Here is a 16,403-nt window from a genome sequence, read left to right as displayed (position 1 = left end):
GCCTATGTGGAGCCACAACGCACACCTTATGAACAGCAACAGCCACCCTCCTGCAGTGGTTATCTGCAAGTTACTTTAATGGCGTGGAGATGCCCATTTCTTCTGGGTTTCAGGCACATGGCAAGTCACAGAGCCTGGGAAGAAGTTATTTAAAGGGACAGGGAGATAGAGACAGGGATACAAATTAATTAACCATCTCCACTGAAAAGAAATTGGTCAAACAAGAGTCTTATGATAAAAACTTTATTGTTTAAATATCAAATGTTTTACACATCACTTTTCTTCAGAAAGTTCCTATTAAAAAAAAGAAAAGAAAGTGTTTTGATTATTTAGGGCTGACTTACATTTCATTACGTGACACACTCAAACCCAAATGCATCTAATTCACTCAGCTACAGACTGGTCCTATGTCCAGCCCCTAAACCAATGGCACAATGCAACCAACTTCGGGATTCCTGAGTGTGGTTCCCTTAAGTTCTCAGAGTTTCCCAACTCTCAAAACCAAAGCATTCTGGGAGAGACTGAGCTATTGGCAAGCCTATTTTGCCAATCAGCCCAGTTCTTCTAAGATGCAGTAGTCTCAAAGTGTAAAGAAAAGCCAGGAAAGCATGAGCAATAGCAAGAACAAATAAAGGGAAAAGAGCATGTCTACTTGCTCAGATTTGCCAAATATGGCTACACAACTGGTAAACAAACCTTGAGTGCAAAGGCCATTGGCCCAACTTGCCATGAAGATGAGATTTAGAATTAAAATGAGGAAATTAACTTCCACCAGAGGTGCACAGTGAAAAAAGCAAATGCAATTACTATGCTGAATTGCTCCGAGTTCATCACCAGAACCAGCTCAAAAGAATGACAAAAGAACAGAGAATGGAAATATAATCACGCAGAGGGCAAGGTCACAGGTGGGTGGCATTAACTCAGCTGTGGAGCCTTCAGGGAAGGAAAAAGTCTGGTCAGCATCAGGTAACCTCAGACCAGAGGGATTTAGAAATAAACCCAACTGCTGCCTCCGGTAGGAAACTAGTAAGGGTCTGCCTTTCCTTAAGCCACAGATGCATTCATTCAAGGTTGTGAGTAAAACAAACTCCTGGTAAACAGCATCACTTCCCATCAGACATGTATTTCCCAGGGAGAAAAATCCCAGCATGCCCCTTCCTCAAGTCAGCTAATGAAAACCGTACGGTACATATTTAAAGGGATATAGTTCTGTAAGCATTACCCTAATTTTGTATTCCACGCCTCCATTCCAGGTCTTTTGTAGTTTGCTTAGTTTTAGGCAAAAAATATTTTCTAACTTCTACACTCTTGAACCATTCTCTGCAGATTTCATTTTATAAGATTGTGTCCTAAAACGTATCAGCTATAGCCTCTCACCTTGGAGCCGCCAGAGGGTTTAGGTTACCAATCACCAATACATAACTCACTGAAACCCAAATCACTAGTAGTTAAAAAGTCCAGAAATCCTCCCAGTATGCCGCCGGATCACAACATATGTGATGACACTTAAATAATGGGTTGAAGACTGTCCTTTTGATGGAGCTGTCCCATAGAAAGGTTTGCTAGAGCCTTGAATCCTTATAAATGCTGCCCATCACTGGTCCAACACCCTTGCTTGCTACATGTCCTGCTCTAGGTCCCCATTTTCACATATTGCACTCAGCTGCTGTAGAACAGCAAGACTGGCAGCACCCTCTAAGTCCTGTTAGCCCTGATGGTCAGTGTTCTGAGCAGCCATGCTTGGGGGAACCGGGGAGGATGCTACAGCACACCCGTATCTCCATCATGTCTCTACCCTGCATGCAAGGGTCATCTTCCATTTACTTGTACTTCTACCCTCCCCCACCCCCCAGCATAAACTGATTTCTGAATACCTTCTCTCTTCAATTAGTTCTACCAAATGACTTGGTGCAGGACCATTCTGGATGAACACTAAAGGTGAGCCTCAAGGCCGCCCCATGTGTGCCCCCTATCTTCAGGAGGGCCACTTTCAATGGAGGCCTCATACTTTTCATTTCCCACCAAAAGTAGATGCCTCTGCTATTTGGAAAAACCAAGGCACAAGAGAAGGTTCACCTGAAGTCTTTAGTTTATGCAATGAACTCCTAGAGACACCTACTGAGGGACCACTGAGGAACAGAACCTGAGCCACGGTTTTACATTTCCCGTTCTCAAGGACATGTTCTGAATCTATTTTGTTAAGAGGAACTGGCACTTTAAATTCTTTCAGAGGAAAAGCTTTTTACTTTATGGAACTCCTAACACGAAAGGGAACAGTCATCTTCTAGGATGGGAATGGGAAACTTTTCTAGCAAAGCCACAGCGTACACGAAGTCACCAAATTCAAAGGAGAAACGTGGCTTTCTGGAATCTGTGCTAGAGAATGGCAGAAGGCATCATCCAATCAGCTTCTCTTACTACGTTACCAGTGATAACAACTTTGGAATATTTGACAGTTCAAGTATCCTGTTTACCCTCAGGGCAGGTGTCAAACAGGTAAGACAAGGAAATCAGAAAGCACTGCAATTCCTAGCCACTTAGTTGTAAGGCTGTTTTTATATACAGAGGGGGGTAAAAGCCACAAGTGAAGAATAGATCTGTAGATATGAAAAATGTTTGCGTTTTAATCTATGTAAAGTTAACTGTAGGATATTTGTCAAGCACACATGTATATATATACACTAGAGCTGGCGGTTTAACCAACATTTTTATGGCTTTTACTAGAGACAGAAGTGCTAAGAACAGGCAGATTCCACTACAAATGGTTATAATAAAATCAGTGACATGAAGCCTCATGTATCTTTCCATTTTTATGCAACCCTCTTGCTGGGTAAGTATTTTACGGAGAAACACGTGGGGTAGGCTGCAAGGCAAAATAGTCTTAACACACACTCACCATCTATCCAGTTCCCTTCGCCAAGCAATTGGTAATCTTTATGCTTATGGCTAAAGCCCAAACTCTGGGATGAGGGCTACTGGCTGACGTCTGGGGGCCTAACCAGGTACAAGTGGAAATAATTCCTATCACCTTCAATGGGCAAAATCTATAACGTAGATATAGGTGTCTGGTTACCAAACACATTTTTACACACAGGAACCAGCTTCAGGAGAAATGCGGAAGTTATACATAAAAATCTTCTCCTCTCTGGTGAACAGACCAGCCCTGGAGGTGAGCACTAATCAGAACATTGTCCACGACTGGTAATGGTGAAGGAGCCGCCTAGTAAAGGGGCCCATTACTGGTCGGGCTGACACTTAACAGTCCTGCTGGCAACCAAAGGAGTTTCACAATGATTTTATTTGATTCCTAGAGAAGTTAATCTCTAATTTCTGCACTTGGAATAAAAACTGCCAGTGAAGGTTCACTAGTGTCACACTCTAGAGCTTCTGAACTTACAAATGACTCAAAACCCTCACAATATCAACAACCTAACTTGCATAAAAAATGATGGACAGGAAATAAGATCTTAAACATAAAAAGCAATTATTCATTGGAAAATAAATGATGGAAAAGGACAAGGATATTTGGGTTAAATTCATTCAAAGTATTCCTAACAAGAATACATGGACACCTACAGGCCTAATCATAAATACACATGCACTTAAAGGCTATTGCAATGAAACCTGTTCCGGACTGATCTTCCATATTCCATCTCTGGGACTGATTCCCCAGTCCCCACACTGTGAAAAGACAGTGGCCAGCCCTCTGAGTGGTGCATGCCACCTGCTCACAGAACAGCGTGAGGTCCATCTTCACACAGGCCTTATTGTCATTGCTAAGTTCTACCCCACCCACCACTCTGTGGCCCTAAAGATTTATAAACCCACAAAGCAAATATAAGGACCCCTTTGCACTGCCACCGATTTTGCCCCAATCACAGCACTACTTCATTACAGTCACAGCTCCCGGAGGCGGCGGACAGAAACCCAACAAGCAGTTTCCTAGTCCATCGTACATCTTTGGTGTAGGGCGGGCGAGAGGGTCTGCAGCACATGACTGTCTGAAGGACATTTTGAAGACAATCTGGCTAGCCTGTTGTTTTGAGCGCCCTCTTGCAAACAGTTAACTACAACTTGTCACAATCCTGACTTCAGAGGATCGTGACGGACCTAGGTGATGTTCCATCACGTTACTAAAGTCTCCTAACACGCACACGAACAGCACAGCCAAGAGAAGATGGAACAGGGTACAAGAGAAATGCATGAAGTAGCCACAAATTAAAATTTCAAAAACTCCTGAGATATGAGCCTCCATTTTGATTGTGCTAAAATGACTTGAATTTTGATGTCAAGAATAAGCTTTTAAAGAGAGTCAGACTTTAGACAAAATCACTGAACACTAAGTTCACAAATCACCATTTCAAAGGTTGTCTCAAACACGTTGCAAAGTGTAACCGGAATTGGGAATTATCATGCTCAAAATTCTTTTCAATAAAACAAGATTTCAGATTCCTTCTAGGTACAGAAAAGAGCAGATGTCTTTCCAGTAGCATTATTGCACAGTGGGGCCCACAGGACAGTGATTTCCAAGGGCTAGTCCTCATCTAGTAAAAGGCCACAATAAATACCGCTATACACTACGCCCCACTCCGACTTGACATGGTAAACACAAATGTGATGAATCTTGTTTAATAAAAGAAACTCCTGAGAAAAGACGGGGATGGAATACACTACCAACCATCTAGTAAAAGGCCACGGAGTCAGAAACTGCCATTACTGTTTATTTCTATTGCCACGAAGCACACTCGCCAGACGGACATTCCAAGCCCCGTGACAAACCAGTGGCATGGTTCACACTTCACTAGTTCACTCAGATCACAGCTCAAACTGAGCTTTAGTAGAACTTCCCAGAAGATGGATTTAGAAAGGAAATACACTGCTGACAATCAGTCCATTAACTGAACTCGAGATCATCATTTGTCATTGAGGGTGGAAGTGTGATCAGTGAGATGCTAGCAAACCCACGCGAGTAAATTCCAGTGTTTAGGTCACTATTTTTTCACTCACAGTTCTTGAAACATCACCAAGACATTTGCAAATGGAATTCCAGGTTTGTTTGTTTTTTTAATCTGGGTAGCACCATGTTTCACTCTAATGTCAATTCCCCTACAATACCCCATCCAAGGTGGCAATCCATGCAGCAGCCTATGATGTACAAAGTAACTCAAGTTTTAAACCCTCCTGATTCATCCTTCTAAAATGTCAAATCCTAACCACAAACCACGCCAGGCAATATTACTCAATTATTCTTCAATTTTCTTGTTATAACTGATGAGTCATAATACACAGAGCACTGGGTAGAATTCCGAACACCCAAACTATGTGATCAAAAGTTTGTAAATTGACAATGGAACCAACAAGCCATACCACCTTGCCTGTGGTACAGACACAGCCAAAGTGTGAACTTAAGCTGCTCTTAGCTGCATGGGTGGTGGGATTTCTCAGGGCTTCTGCTTCTCCAAGACTCACTCTCATTCTAAAATGGTATGCTAAACACAAAGCCATCAATTTTATTCCAGAATACATCATCTTAATGAGAATAAAAAGCTTTTGTATACATATACTGCCATTACATTTAAAAAGGCCCAAATTTTAACTAATAGACAAATTCATCAGACAAGAGATCATAAATTACTTTGGCTGAAAAAAAATCTTTAAAAAAAATCTGGCTCAACATTCTGCTTGCAGGTTTCTACTAGTACAGGTGAGTGTGTGTATGTGTGTATAATAGCTTTTTTCCCCAAGGGAATGGAGTATGGTCTAGCCCACTTTTCCATGGTTATGTAGGAACTACAATGTTCTTTGCTAGCAAAATAAGAAGTGCAAGGTCTGCATTTCCACCACCTTGTTGCAAAGCCCCAAGAGCTTCCTGCAAAGTAAAGCCGGCATGGAGAATCCGGTCAATGTCTGCAGCAGGAAAAAGTAATGGTGGGAGAATGGAGGGACTTGATGATGGATAGCTGATAGGTGGGTCAAATTCAACAAGTGGCCCTGCAGCTTCAGGACAGACATCTTCTCTGGTCTCAGGCCCATCTGTCACTGGATTCTGTGTGTCCTGACCCAAATCTTTAACCAATATGAAATCTGATGACAAGGACTTAGTTTGCTCTGAAGTCTGATTGAGTGCATCCTCCTCACCTGCGAGAAGTTTTGGTGAAATTTCTACACCTAAGGTGCAGTGTAATTGATTAGACGTTTTGGCTGAGGCTAGAATGACAGAACTCTCATTTACTGATTCCGTAGACCGGGGGACACCTTCCGAGTCAGTTACTAGGCCGTCAGCGGGACCCCTGAAGTTCACATCTGCTGTATCTTCCATTCCAGTGCCAGCGGAAGTGTCTACTAATTTTTCTGTCTTTACTGAAACAGATGTGGCCTGATGAAAGGAGACCTGTGAACACTGTTCACTCTGGATCCATCGTTCAGAAAGGACCTCCAGACTTGTTTGGCCCTCAGTTACTGTTTCTGATTGACAGATAACTTCTTCAGATGGAATTTCTGAAGCTGGTTTACTACTAGTGACCAGAAGTCCTTGAAGTTCCTTCAAGGCTGCTGTGATGGAGGAGCAAGATTCCTCTGCTGACTCCACAGAGGGCTGACAACTGCCACAGAGACTTACAGCAGGGGAGCAATTCCCAGTGTCTGCATTTGTTCCAGACATTTCCACATTACTTTCTGGGAGCTGTAAATTCTGAGAGGAAATGGAACTACTCAAGGTTTCAGATGAAGGGTTGCATTTTGATGTTTCCACTTCCATCAAGGGATTATCTAAGGTGAGATCAGATGCACTGACACTCTCGACATTGGCATTCTGGCCGCCTGCCAGTAGGGGCTGTTCAACTACATCTACTTCCATAAGTGTTTCTGAACTGGAGCAGTCAGAGCACCCTGAGGGTAGACTGCTCTGTGCACCTGGGAGGTCCATATTCTGCTGCAGCCTGTTTCTTTTCATTGCAGCTTCCACATCCACACTTTTTGGTTGATTCTGTTGCCTTTCTCCAAGAAGCTCAAGGTCCCCCTTGTTACAAAGATGTTCTCGGTCATGTGGCACATTCTGTTGTTCAATCTCATGCTGGCCATTCTCTGGTTCCTCCTGCTGCTGAAGGCCATTCACCTGACTCAGAGTCTGACATTCTGGATGCCAACCCTTTTCACCTAGAAACCTCTGTGGTTCTTGCATCCTGGTCGCTGTGACAGACACTTCCTGTGTTGGGTGGAGGGGAGAGTTGAGGCTCTGGGTGCTTCTTTCAGCAGGAGATGGCTCCAGATTATCTGCAACAGTGGCTTCCTCGGGTGAATTCTGCCAGGGCACAGCCAAACTCCAGTCCGCTGGAGAAGCAGGACCAGGGAGATCCTGTAGAGGAAGAGGCTCTTTCTTTTCAGAGGGAATCTGGAATTCAGTGGTAGCCTGTGAGGCCTTCACAGCGTTCGGTGCGATGCTGTCTGGGTCACTGGGCTTGAGGGGGCAGACTGAAGCAGAGACAGAGTGAGCGAGACCCGCAGGATTACCAATCTCAGGACTCTGTCCTGAAGGACGGGCCGGATGGTTAAATCCATCTGAAGTTGGTAACGATGACAATCCCAGTGAGGTAGTTTCTTCACCACTTTTCTCTACATGGAACAAAAGGGAGAGGAAAAGAGATCAGCAGGTTATGAAGGCCACTGAATTACCAGAGGATACAAATCTAAACATGATAGGACAGGTCTTAAACTTGGGTTTGCTTATATTACACAAGAATCATTCCCACTGTGGTAGACAATTTAACATCACAGCATGAAAGTAAGAGGTGGGAATGTTAATAAGAGATGCATACTGCACTATTTAAATATCATTAATAAACATACACATGATGGCTGGTTTGTGCTCAAGACTGAAGGCCATTTCAGTACCTTTATTCTTTGTGAGTTCAGAACCCTGGGATACTTTCCCCAGTGTGTTCTCTCCACCACTTGTCCTAAAATCACTGGGATGTTTGCTAAGCACACATATTTTGGGACACTTTCTTGGGAGTAAACCTAGGAACTTGCATTTCCAATAAGCTCCTCCAGTAATTCTTAAGCACATTACAAATTCTGAAGCTCTCTGACTAGAATGATTCTCATGCCAAGATACTTTCAGTGTTTCAGATGTGAACACTGAGGTTATAAATGACAAGTCTAAACCAGGCATATCATCTGGGTCAGAGCAGGACTTATAAAGAGGAAGAAGAATGTAATGCTTGGGGATCTCCACAAGACAGAGAGGTGAACATTCTATTTATTTCTATCCAAACCTCCCCCAAATAACAATAAAACTATGTGAGCGTTGACGGTGAGAACAAAAGTAAAGCTAAAGACCAAACAGATTAAATCCCAGTCATCATCTTACCAATAAAAAGACTGCCAGTTACTTTTATCACATGAACACAGTATAACTAAGTAAGAACACTTAAGTATGTTAAGGGCAAGGGAGTGGGGGTGGAGGTAGATCGGGCAGTGGAGGGAGATAGTTTTCAATAGGCAATGACAATGGACCCATTGTAGCTTTCTGACCAGTCACACAAGATGGCAGGGTCAAACATTACCTCAGTGTAAACATGCTGTCATTAAACATAGGTTCCAACTCTCCTTTTGCCACTGATCCAGTTAAAAACTGTCTTCTATGCAATTATTATACAATCTTCAAAAGTCAAAGGCTGGTAACAACAATGACTTCACAATACAATCTATTAGGGCAGATACAACTCAGCTGCTTCATGCTCAACATTAGTGTCCAACATGGGGGCTTGATCGTGACTTAAGAAGTCATGAAGCAATGCAGTTACAGTTCAGATGGCTCTAGATCATTCTGACACAACACTGGTTAACAGCACGAGACGATGAAGCACTATGCCAGGGAGTGACAGGCTTCTATGAAACAGTCTTACTTATAGTTTAGGGGTAAACAGGAAAACAGCATTTATCTCAGTGCAAACCATATCCCTTAGAGTCTAAAAACAGTTATTAGTTTTTCTTGTCAATCTCTAAGGCTGACCCTGAAAAAGATTCAATGTTGAGTTACTGTGAACAGGAAAGATGCACTGTAGTGAAATATCCATGTTAACAGCATGGGCTGGGGGCAGAATGACAATGGCCTTCTGGCAACTGATATGACAGCTGTAACAACTGGGTGAGGTCAAGGTGACAGGGTCTGAGTGTATTTTGTACTCACTACGAAAGCAGCATACATCCTCCTGTAGCTGAGAGGGTCAGTTTCACTGGCCTAAGTCCTAAATGCAGGGGAGGACTGGGTCAGTACCATCAGATAGGAGAAGACGATGAGGGCAATGGATATTAAGAATAATTAAACTATGCCTGCTTTTTACCCAGCCTTTCAAGAAAAAGAAAGAAGAAATTAAGTCCCATGTATCTCATTACAACCAGCCTGCAAATCCCTATAAAGTCCAAGGTTGATAGTTTAAAATACCGATTTTCCTCCTCTTGATGTATTAGCCAATATACTCAGGCTGACAATGGCCACCTTTACACTGCAGGGAAATAGAGGGAGGGTGGGGATGGGGAAATCGGTCTGGCCAGGGAGAGGCAAAAGCAGGGTCTCAGTTCTCATTGCTGGGAGTATAAAATGCCAGTTCCACCTTTATTATTGACTTGGTGACCCTGCACAAGTCACCTGGCCTGTTTCCATTTCTTCTTCAACAGAATGAAAATTTCTACCGCTCTATAGCTCTAGGTAGGTGTGTGCAGTAATGTGCAAAAAGAACTTGCAGTTTTCAGGTCTTATGAAAGCCCTAAATGACGAGTTATCCAACAAAGGGCTGTGAGGCTGATATGCTTGATTTGAAATTCACAATGGTCGGTTAGATGGACATTGCTTTTCTGGGATTTTCCCCTTGGACTGTTCTAATAATGGATAAAATTTTAAATAAGAAATTATGTTTAGATGTGTATGTATGCTAACATACAAACATGTATACAGGCTAGTTGTAACCAGATTAAACAAGGTGAAATGGTGAATGACGGACGCTAAGTTCCAAAACTGCTGCAGATATAGACCACGGACGACTGATGGAAGGCTTAGGGAGTGTCTATAAATACCTGGTCTGGGGCCCACTCCAGCTGCAGTACACACACACTACATGCATCATGGCTTCTGACGCTCTGTTTGAATTAGGAAACAGACAAGCAAACTTGGGTTAACAATGCAAACCACACAGCATGCGGGGTTATAGTCTCCATTCCTTTGCCATCTTTAACCTCAGGAACTGGCAGTCAAAGCTGGGGAATGTTTCTGTAGTTTGGACATCAAAAGAACTCTCTCACAATACATAAAATAATGTGTCAACTTCAACAGATTTTTAATAGTACTTGGAAAGAAATTAATTTTACACACAGAAAATTCATGGACAAACACGTCAGACAGGTGAAAAGAGGTAGGCCCATATGCAGAATTACATGACATGGACATCCTCTTATGGAGTACACGGTAAGTGAACACACGTAACAGACACTTTCCAAATTCCTTTCTCAGTTGAGACTTATTTATAGAAGAAATACAAACCAAACATGATTATCTAGCCTGGCTTAACTTCTTTATTTTTTAATTAGTTTTTAGAAAACAGATCAGATACAGCTCTTATTCTGAATTATTTTTTCAACTACTAGAAAAGATAGATACTTTGGTAATGAGTAGCCACCAAAGAAGCAGTTTTTAGCAAAAATAATTTCACCTTTACGACCAGAATTTCAACTTTGATGATACTGGGAAGTCAATGTCCCAAACAAATAGAACCTCATGTTATACAATCACCTCATTACTTAAACATTACAAACACAGCACAAGCCAATACACATCAGCAACACAAGGTCACCTGGGTAAAGAGCCATTTCCTTTTAATCATTTGAAGTGGATACATCTTCACTTTAATGCCTGAAAACATCTGTGGTTTCTATTTTAATCTCCCAAGCTTTCTAATAAAAGGTAATTACCCAAAGAGGGTAACTGTTATTAGTTTAGATAGCACTGCTACCATCAGCTAGTGTTTCCTAAATAAAAGCACCAAAACCGTGGGGGGAAAGTAGAGATTTCACAAAATGATAATACATTCTATTTTACTAATACAGAGTATTATGACTAAGCTGACAAGTTACTAAGAAAATGTGAAACATTCTAAGTAGGTATGTCAATCTCATTCAATCTTGCCTTGTGGGTAAGACTGAAATTGAATTTGCCCTGGCTGGGTGGCCTAGTGGCCTAGTTGGTTACTGTCATCCTGTACACCAAAAGGTTGGTTGTGTGGGTTCAATTCTGGGTCAGGGCACATACTCAGGTCTCAGGTTTAATCCCCGGTAGGGGTGCATAGGGGACACAACTGATCAATGTTTCACTTTCACACTGATTTCTCTCACTCTCTCTCAAATTAATAAAAACATTTCCTTGTGTGAGGATAAAAACAAAACAAAGCAAAACAAAACAGAATTTTTTCTTCTTTGTTTGGTTGCTCAAAATTCTCCCTTTCCTATAAAATACTTAAGTCACATTTAAAACTGTAGCCTGTAGTAAATCTGAACTATAAGATAGTGGAGTAGACTGCAAACAGACCACCTCAGAAGTCTCCATCTGCTACCCATGTCCATTCGAGGGGGGTTCAAGGCTGACGCATTGGGTGTTCTCCAGTAATAGACACTGGCAAAATCTGGCTGCTTACTTTTAAAGCTCTTATCTTTTTTGTCTTTAGAAGAAAGCTAGTCCCTGAACTTGTAGATCCAATCCACTTTACCATATCGAAAAAATGCAACATGTGATACTAGTCACTGATGAATAATGACAACTCAAGACTTTAAAATAACCCAAAGTTGCCCTAACTGGTTTGGCTCAGTGGATAGAGCGTCGGCCTGTGGACTGAACGGTCCCAGGTTCCATTCCGGTCAAGGGCATGTACCTTGGTTGTGGGCACATCCCCAAGGAGGGGGTGTGCAGGAGGCAGCTGATCGATGTTTCTCTCTCATCGATGTTTCTAACTCTCTGTCCCTCTCCCTTCCTCTCTGTGAAAAATCAATAAAATATATTTAAAAAAAAATAACCCGCCCTAACCGGTTTGGCTCAGTGGATAGAGCATAGGCCTGCGGACTCAAGGGTCCCGGGTTCGATTCCGGTCAAGGGCATGTACCTTGGTTGCGGGCACATCCCCAGGAGGGGGTGTGCAGGAGGTGACTGATCGATGTTTCTCTCTCATCGATGTTTCTAACTCTCTATCCCTCTCCCTTCCTCTCTGTAAAAAATCCATAAAATATATATATATATTTTAAATATATTTTATTTATTTTTTACAGAGAGGGAGAGAGATAGTTAGAAACATCGATGAGAGAGAAACATCGATCAGCTGCCTCCTGCACATCTCCCCACTGGGGATGTGCCCGCAACCAAGGTACATGCCTTTGACCGGAATCGAACCTGGGACCTTTCAGTCCGCAGGCCGACGCTCTATCCACCGAGCCAAACCGGTTTCGGCCATAAAATATATTTTAGAAAAAAAAAAATAATAACCCAAAGTTAAAAGTTAATTCTCTTCAGCTTCTAGAAAATGCACCTGAGTCACTGTTCTGTAACAGATAGGGAACAATTACCCATGGGATTCAGCAAAACCATGCCCCTCCATTTTACCCAGAAACTTGGCTTGGACTTTAGATTGAAATGGGCTACAATTCAGACTTAGGAAAAAACACACATATAGGTGGCTTCACTTCAATAGCTCACATCCTGTTCTAACTGGCTCACTACTGTGACCTCATTAACAGCATAATCCTGTATGTTGACTAACGTTCAATGATGCTTCTTACTGTTGGTTCCTTTGGTGGCAGCACTTTCAGTCGATAAAAAAAGGTTTGGACTGCTTAGTCATTATTCAAAATAAATGGGCCTACGAAAAGGAAAAGAAATTTTCAGGGAAATACTGTTGGACTCAAAAGGAAGTGTCTGCTTACTCTTACAACTTTCTTTAGGAAAAAAGACTTTTCAGGAAGCCTACCAAAATGCGCCTAAGCAAACAGCTCCCACTCTGTCTTGCACACAGCAGTGGATTGCTGTTTCTTGACCCTGGAAACACCAAGTTTTCTCTGTTGTGCTGAGGGACAGGAGAAGGTGGTAAGAGGACAGAAACACATCTGACAGGACGATGAGACCGATCACGACCTGGAAAGGTTCCTACCCTCTAAAGCTCAACTTCCTTGCTCACCCACCAATAAAAAGTTAGGTATTCAAGAGCCCAGCACTGCAAATACCTGCATCCTGTACAGATTTCTGAAGGGCTTCTGCTAATTCTCGGTCTGCAATCTCCTCCGGCCGGAGCACCTCCTCCCGCCCGGCCCCATATGCCAACCGGGCACACTCTGGTAGCTCCGCCTCGGGGAGGAAGGTGGTCTGTGAGCCTGTGGTGCCGATCACGAGTACATTTTTCTTGAGGTCAATGGAACACTTAGAAGGAAGAAAGCAAAGACTGATGATGGCAGATGAAACACATGCAGGAAAATTATGATCCCGAATTTAAAACTCATTCACAAAGAGCGACATGGACAGAGACAGAGATGGTTCCAAACAACTTTGCCTGAAAGCATTTAAACTTTAACCTAGATGACACTGTTAATTTAGAATTTGTTTAATGAAGTTTACAGCAGAATAATCTCTACAGAATACAGTTCACAATTTGTTGAACACAATGTATACTAGTACTCATGTCTAAGTTTAAATATAATACATATTCATTGTGCAAAATTTGGGAAATTGCCAGGCATAATCAATGGCTCCACCTTTTACAAACATGACTCTTAAAAATAAAACTGAGACATATCATTTATACAGTTTAACATTTTGTTTTTTGTATACATACAGCTTATATTTAAACTCTGTACTAATGGTACAGAGTGGTATAAAGGCAAGGCAATCTATATAAAACTAGACTTTATTTCATTCTTTGTGTATTTTTATAATTAATTAATATAGGACAATTGCATACATATGTGCTTTATATTTATAATTGGAGATACCATGGTCTATACCAGTGGTCGGCAAACTGCGGCTCGCGAGCCACATGCAGCTCTTCCACAAAATACCGGCTCTTCCACAAAATACGACTTCTGCGCATGGGTCACGAAGTTTCAATCGCACTGTACGTGCGCAGCCGCACGTGGTATTTTGTGGAAGAGCCACACTGAAGGGGCCAAAGAGCCGCATGTGGCTCACAAGCCGCGGTTTGCCGACCATGGGTCTATACCATAACTAAAAAATAAGGAAAGGCAGCGACAATAAAATAGGTTTTATTTATACATGCATTCACTCATTCCTTCTACTTAAAAGTCTGCACACTGAAATTCAGTATTAAAAGAAGTTTAAGGAGCCCTGACCGGTTTGGCTCAGTGGATAGAGCATCGGTCTGTGGACTGAAGGGTCCCAGGTTCGATTCCAGTCAAGGGCATGTGCCTTGGTTGCGGGCACATCCCCAGTAGGAGATGTGCAGGAGGCAGCTGATCGATGTTTCTCTCCCACTGATGATTCTAACTCTCTATCCCTCTCTCTTCCTCTCTGAAAAAAATCAATAAAATTAAAAAAAAAAAAAAAAAAGAATTTTAAGGAGTATTAGTGACATAAAAATATTGGCTAGATATAAAATCTTGTGAACAATTTTACTACCCAGTGGACACTAATTGCTTCTTCACTGAGAGTTGTTTATCTTTAAACAAATTATTAGGCTTTGGAGTAGAAATATAAATATCACTGCGAATGAATATAGTGATAAATCATTCTCTCTGTAGTAAATAAACATTTCTATTTCCAACAGTTATGGTCTTCTCCCTTAATCCTGAAGCTCTTCTTCCCAAGTATAGTTTGACCAGATATTAAGGAACTTGCTAAACTCGCACTTGCATAAAACCACCACTGTGCATTACTCACACTTCCCTACAAACCCATCAAAAAATTACTTGAGTTCTAATCAGAAACGAAACATTACACAAGGGAACCAATGCCCATTTAATCTCAAAACAGATGGATTTAACACACTGCGGACGGATCACGAGAATTCTTGCTTCATATTACACAGTGTTTTATAAAGTATGACACTTTAAAAAAAGATTCTATTTCTACTTACACATCATTTCAAACTTGTATGACATCGTCATCAATTAAAGACCTTTCCAGGCTCAAAGAGCCGTGCTTCTTAGTTTTCCAGTGGACACGGCCAAGAGGAATGATGCAGGAATAACCACATAACACACAAAAGGCGAATGCAAAAGCAAGTGAAGCTCTGAGTACCTGATGTCGTTTCAGCATGTCCAGGCCCAGAAGCATGTCCATGGGCTGCTCCTCAAGTATGGAGAAGGAGCACGCCAGGAAATCTCCCTCGATCTGCACCTGAGCTAAAGCACAGGAAGGAAAGAAGATGGTACCGATTTTTACTCAGAAGCCCGACACAAACTTTGGAAATGTATCTTTCATTCTGTGCCTTGCTTCTCCCAGTCAAAACCAAAGCAAAGCATGCAAAGAGGGAGAGTATAAAAAGAAAATCCTGTAAGACTAATAATCAGTTTAAAAGCCAATGAACCAATGAAGGCACCAGATGGTAAAGTGGATTAAAAAAAAAAAAAAAAAAGGACCAATCCCTCCAATAAACTACCCACTTCCTATACCAGTGATGGCGAACCTTTTGAGCTCAGTGTGTCAGCATTTTGAAAAACCCTAACTTAACTCTGGTGCCGTGTCACATATAGAAATTTTTTGATATTTGCAACCATAATAAAACAAAGACTTATATTTTTGATATTTATTTTATATATTTAAATGCCATTTAACAAAGAAAAATCAATCAAAAAAATGAGTTCGCGTGTCAACTGACACGCGTCATAGGTTCGCCATCTGTGACCTATACACTTACAAAAGGTTTTCTAAAGGGAAATAAAATGTGCACACTTTAAATTAGCCTCTGAAGAGTAAACTGTTTATTACTGCCTGTGATAATCAAGTTTCTATTTGCCAAACCAGAGATAACTCCAAGGCCTGTTTGCCTTGACTCTCTCATCAATCTCTCCCCTTACTTAATATGTAAGATTAAAATATGTACTTTGCTATGTTTTTAAAAATATATTTTATTGGTTTTTTACAGAGGAAGGGATAGGCATACAGTTAGAAACATTGATGAGCCCTGGCTGGTTTGGCTCGGTGGATAGAGCGTCGGCCTGCGGACTAAAGGGTCCCAGGTTTGATTCCGGTCAAGGGCATGTACCTTGGTTGCAGGCACACCCCCAGTGGGGAGTGTGCAGGAGGCAGCTGATCAATGTTTCTCTCTCATGGATGTTTCTAACTCTCTATTCCTCTCCCTTCCTCTCTGTAAAAAATCAATAAAAAAAAAAAAAGAAACATCGGTGAGAGAGAAACA

At 41.8% G+C, this 16,403-nt stretch overlaps 1 protein-coding gene across 11 annotated transcripts in view; it reads right to left on the bottom strand.

Moving 5' to 3' along the window:
• Positions 1 to 227: 227 nt before the first annotated feature.
• DDI2 (DNA damage inducible 1 homolog 2) overlaps positions 228 to 16,403 on the bottom strand; it is a 43,359-nt gene continuing 27,183 nt past the window's right edge. For 6 of the 11 annotated variants that reach the window (XM_036351342.1, XM_036351343.1, XM_036351344.1 and 3 more), the window contains 3 exons: positions 15,284 to 15,387; positions 13,258 to 13,450; positions 228 to 7,611 (listed from right to left, as the gene is read on the bottom strand). In XM_036351342.1, coding sequence (XP_036207235.1) covers positions 5,780 to 7,611; positions 13,258 to 13,450; positions 15,284 to 15,387 — 2,129 coding nt within the window. In that variant the 3' untranslated portion in view covers positions 228 to 5,779. Of the gene's footprint in view, positions 7,612 to 10,074; positions 10,138 to 12,484; positions 12,897 to 13,004; positions 13,101 to 13,257; positions 13,451 to 15,283; positions 15,388 to 16,403 lie in introns of those variants that run through there. The other 5 variants (XM_036351348.1, XM_036351351.1, XM_036351350.1 and 2 more) reach the window with 5 other exon arrangements.

The sequence above is a fragment of the Myotis myotis genome, unplaced genomic scaffold, assembly GCF_014108235.1.
Source record: "Myotis myotis isolate mMyoMyo1 unplaced genomic scaffold, mMyoMyo1.p scaffold_m19_p_2, whole genome shotgun sequence".
Lineage (NCBI taxonomy): Eukaryota > Metazoa > Chordata > Mammalia > Chiroptera > Vespertilionidae > Myotis > Myotis myotis.
Note: the sequence above shows the minus strand (reverse complement) of the source record. Positions and strands in the feature narration are given on the sequence as shown.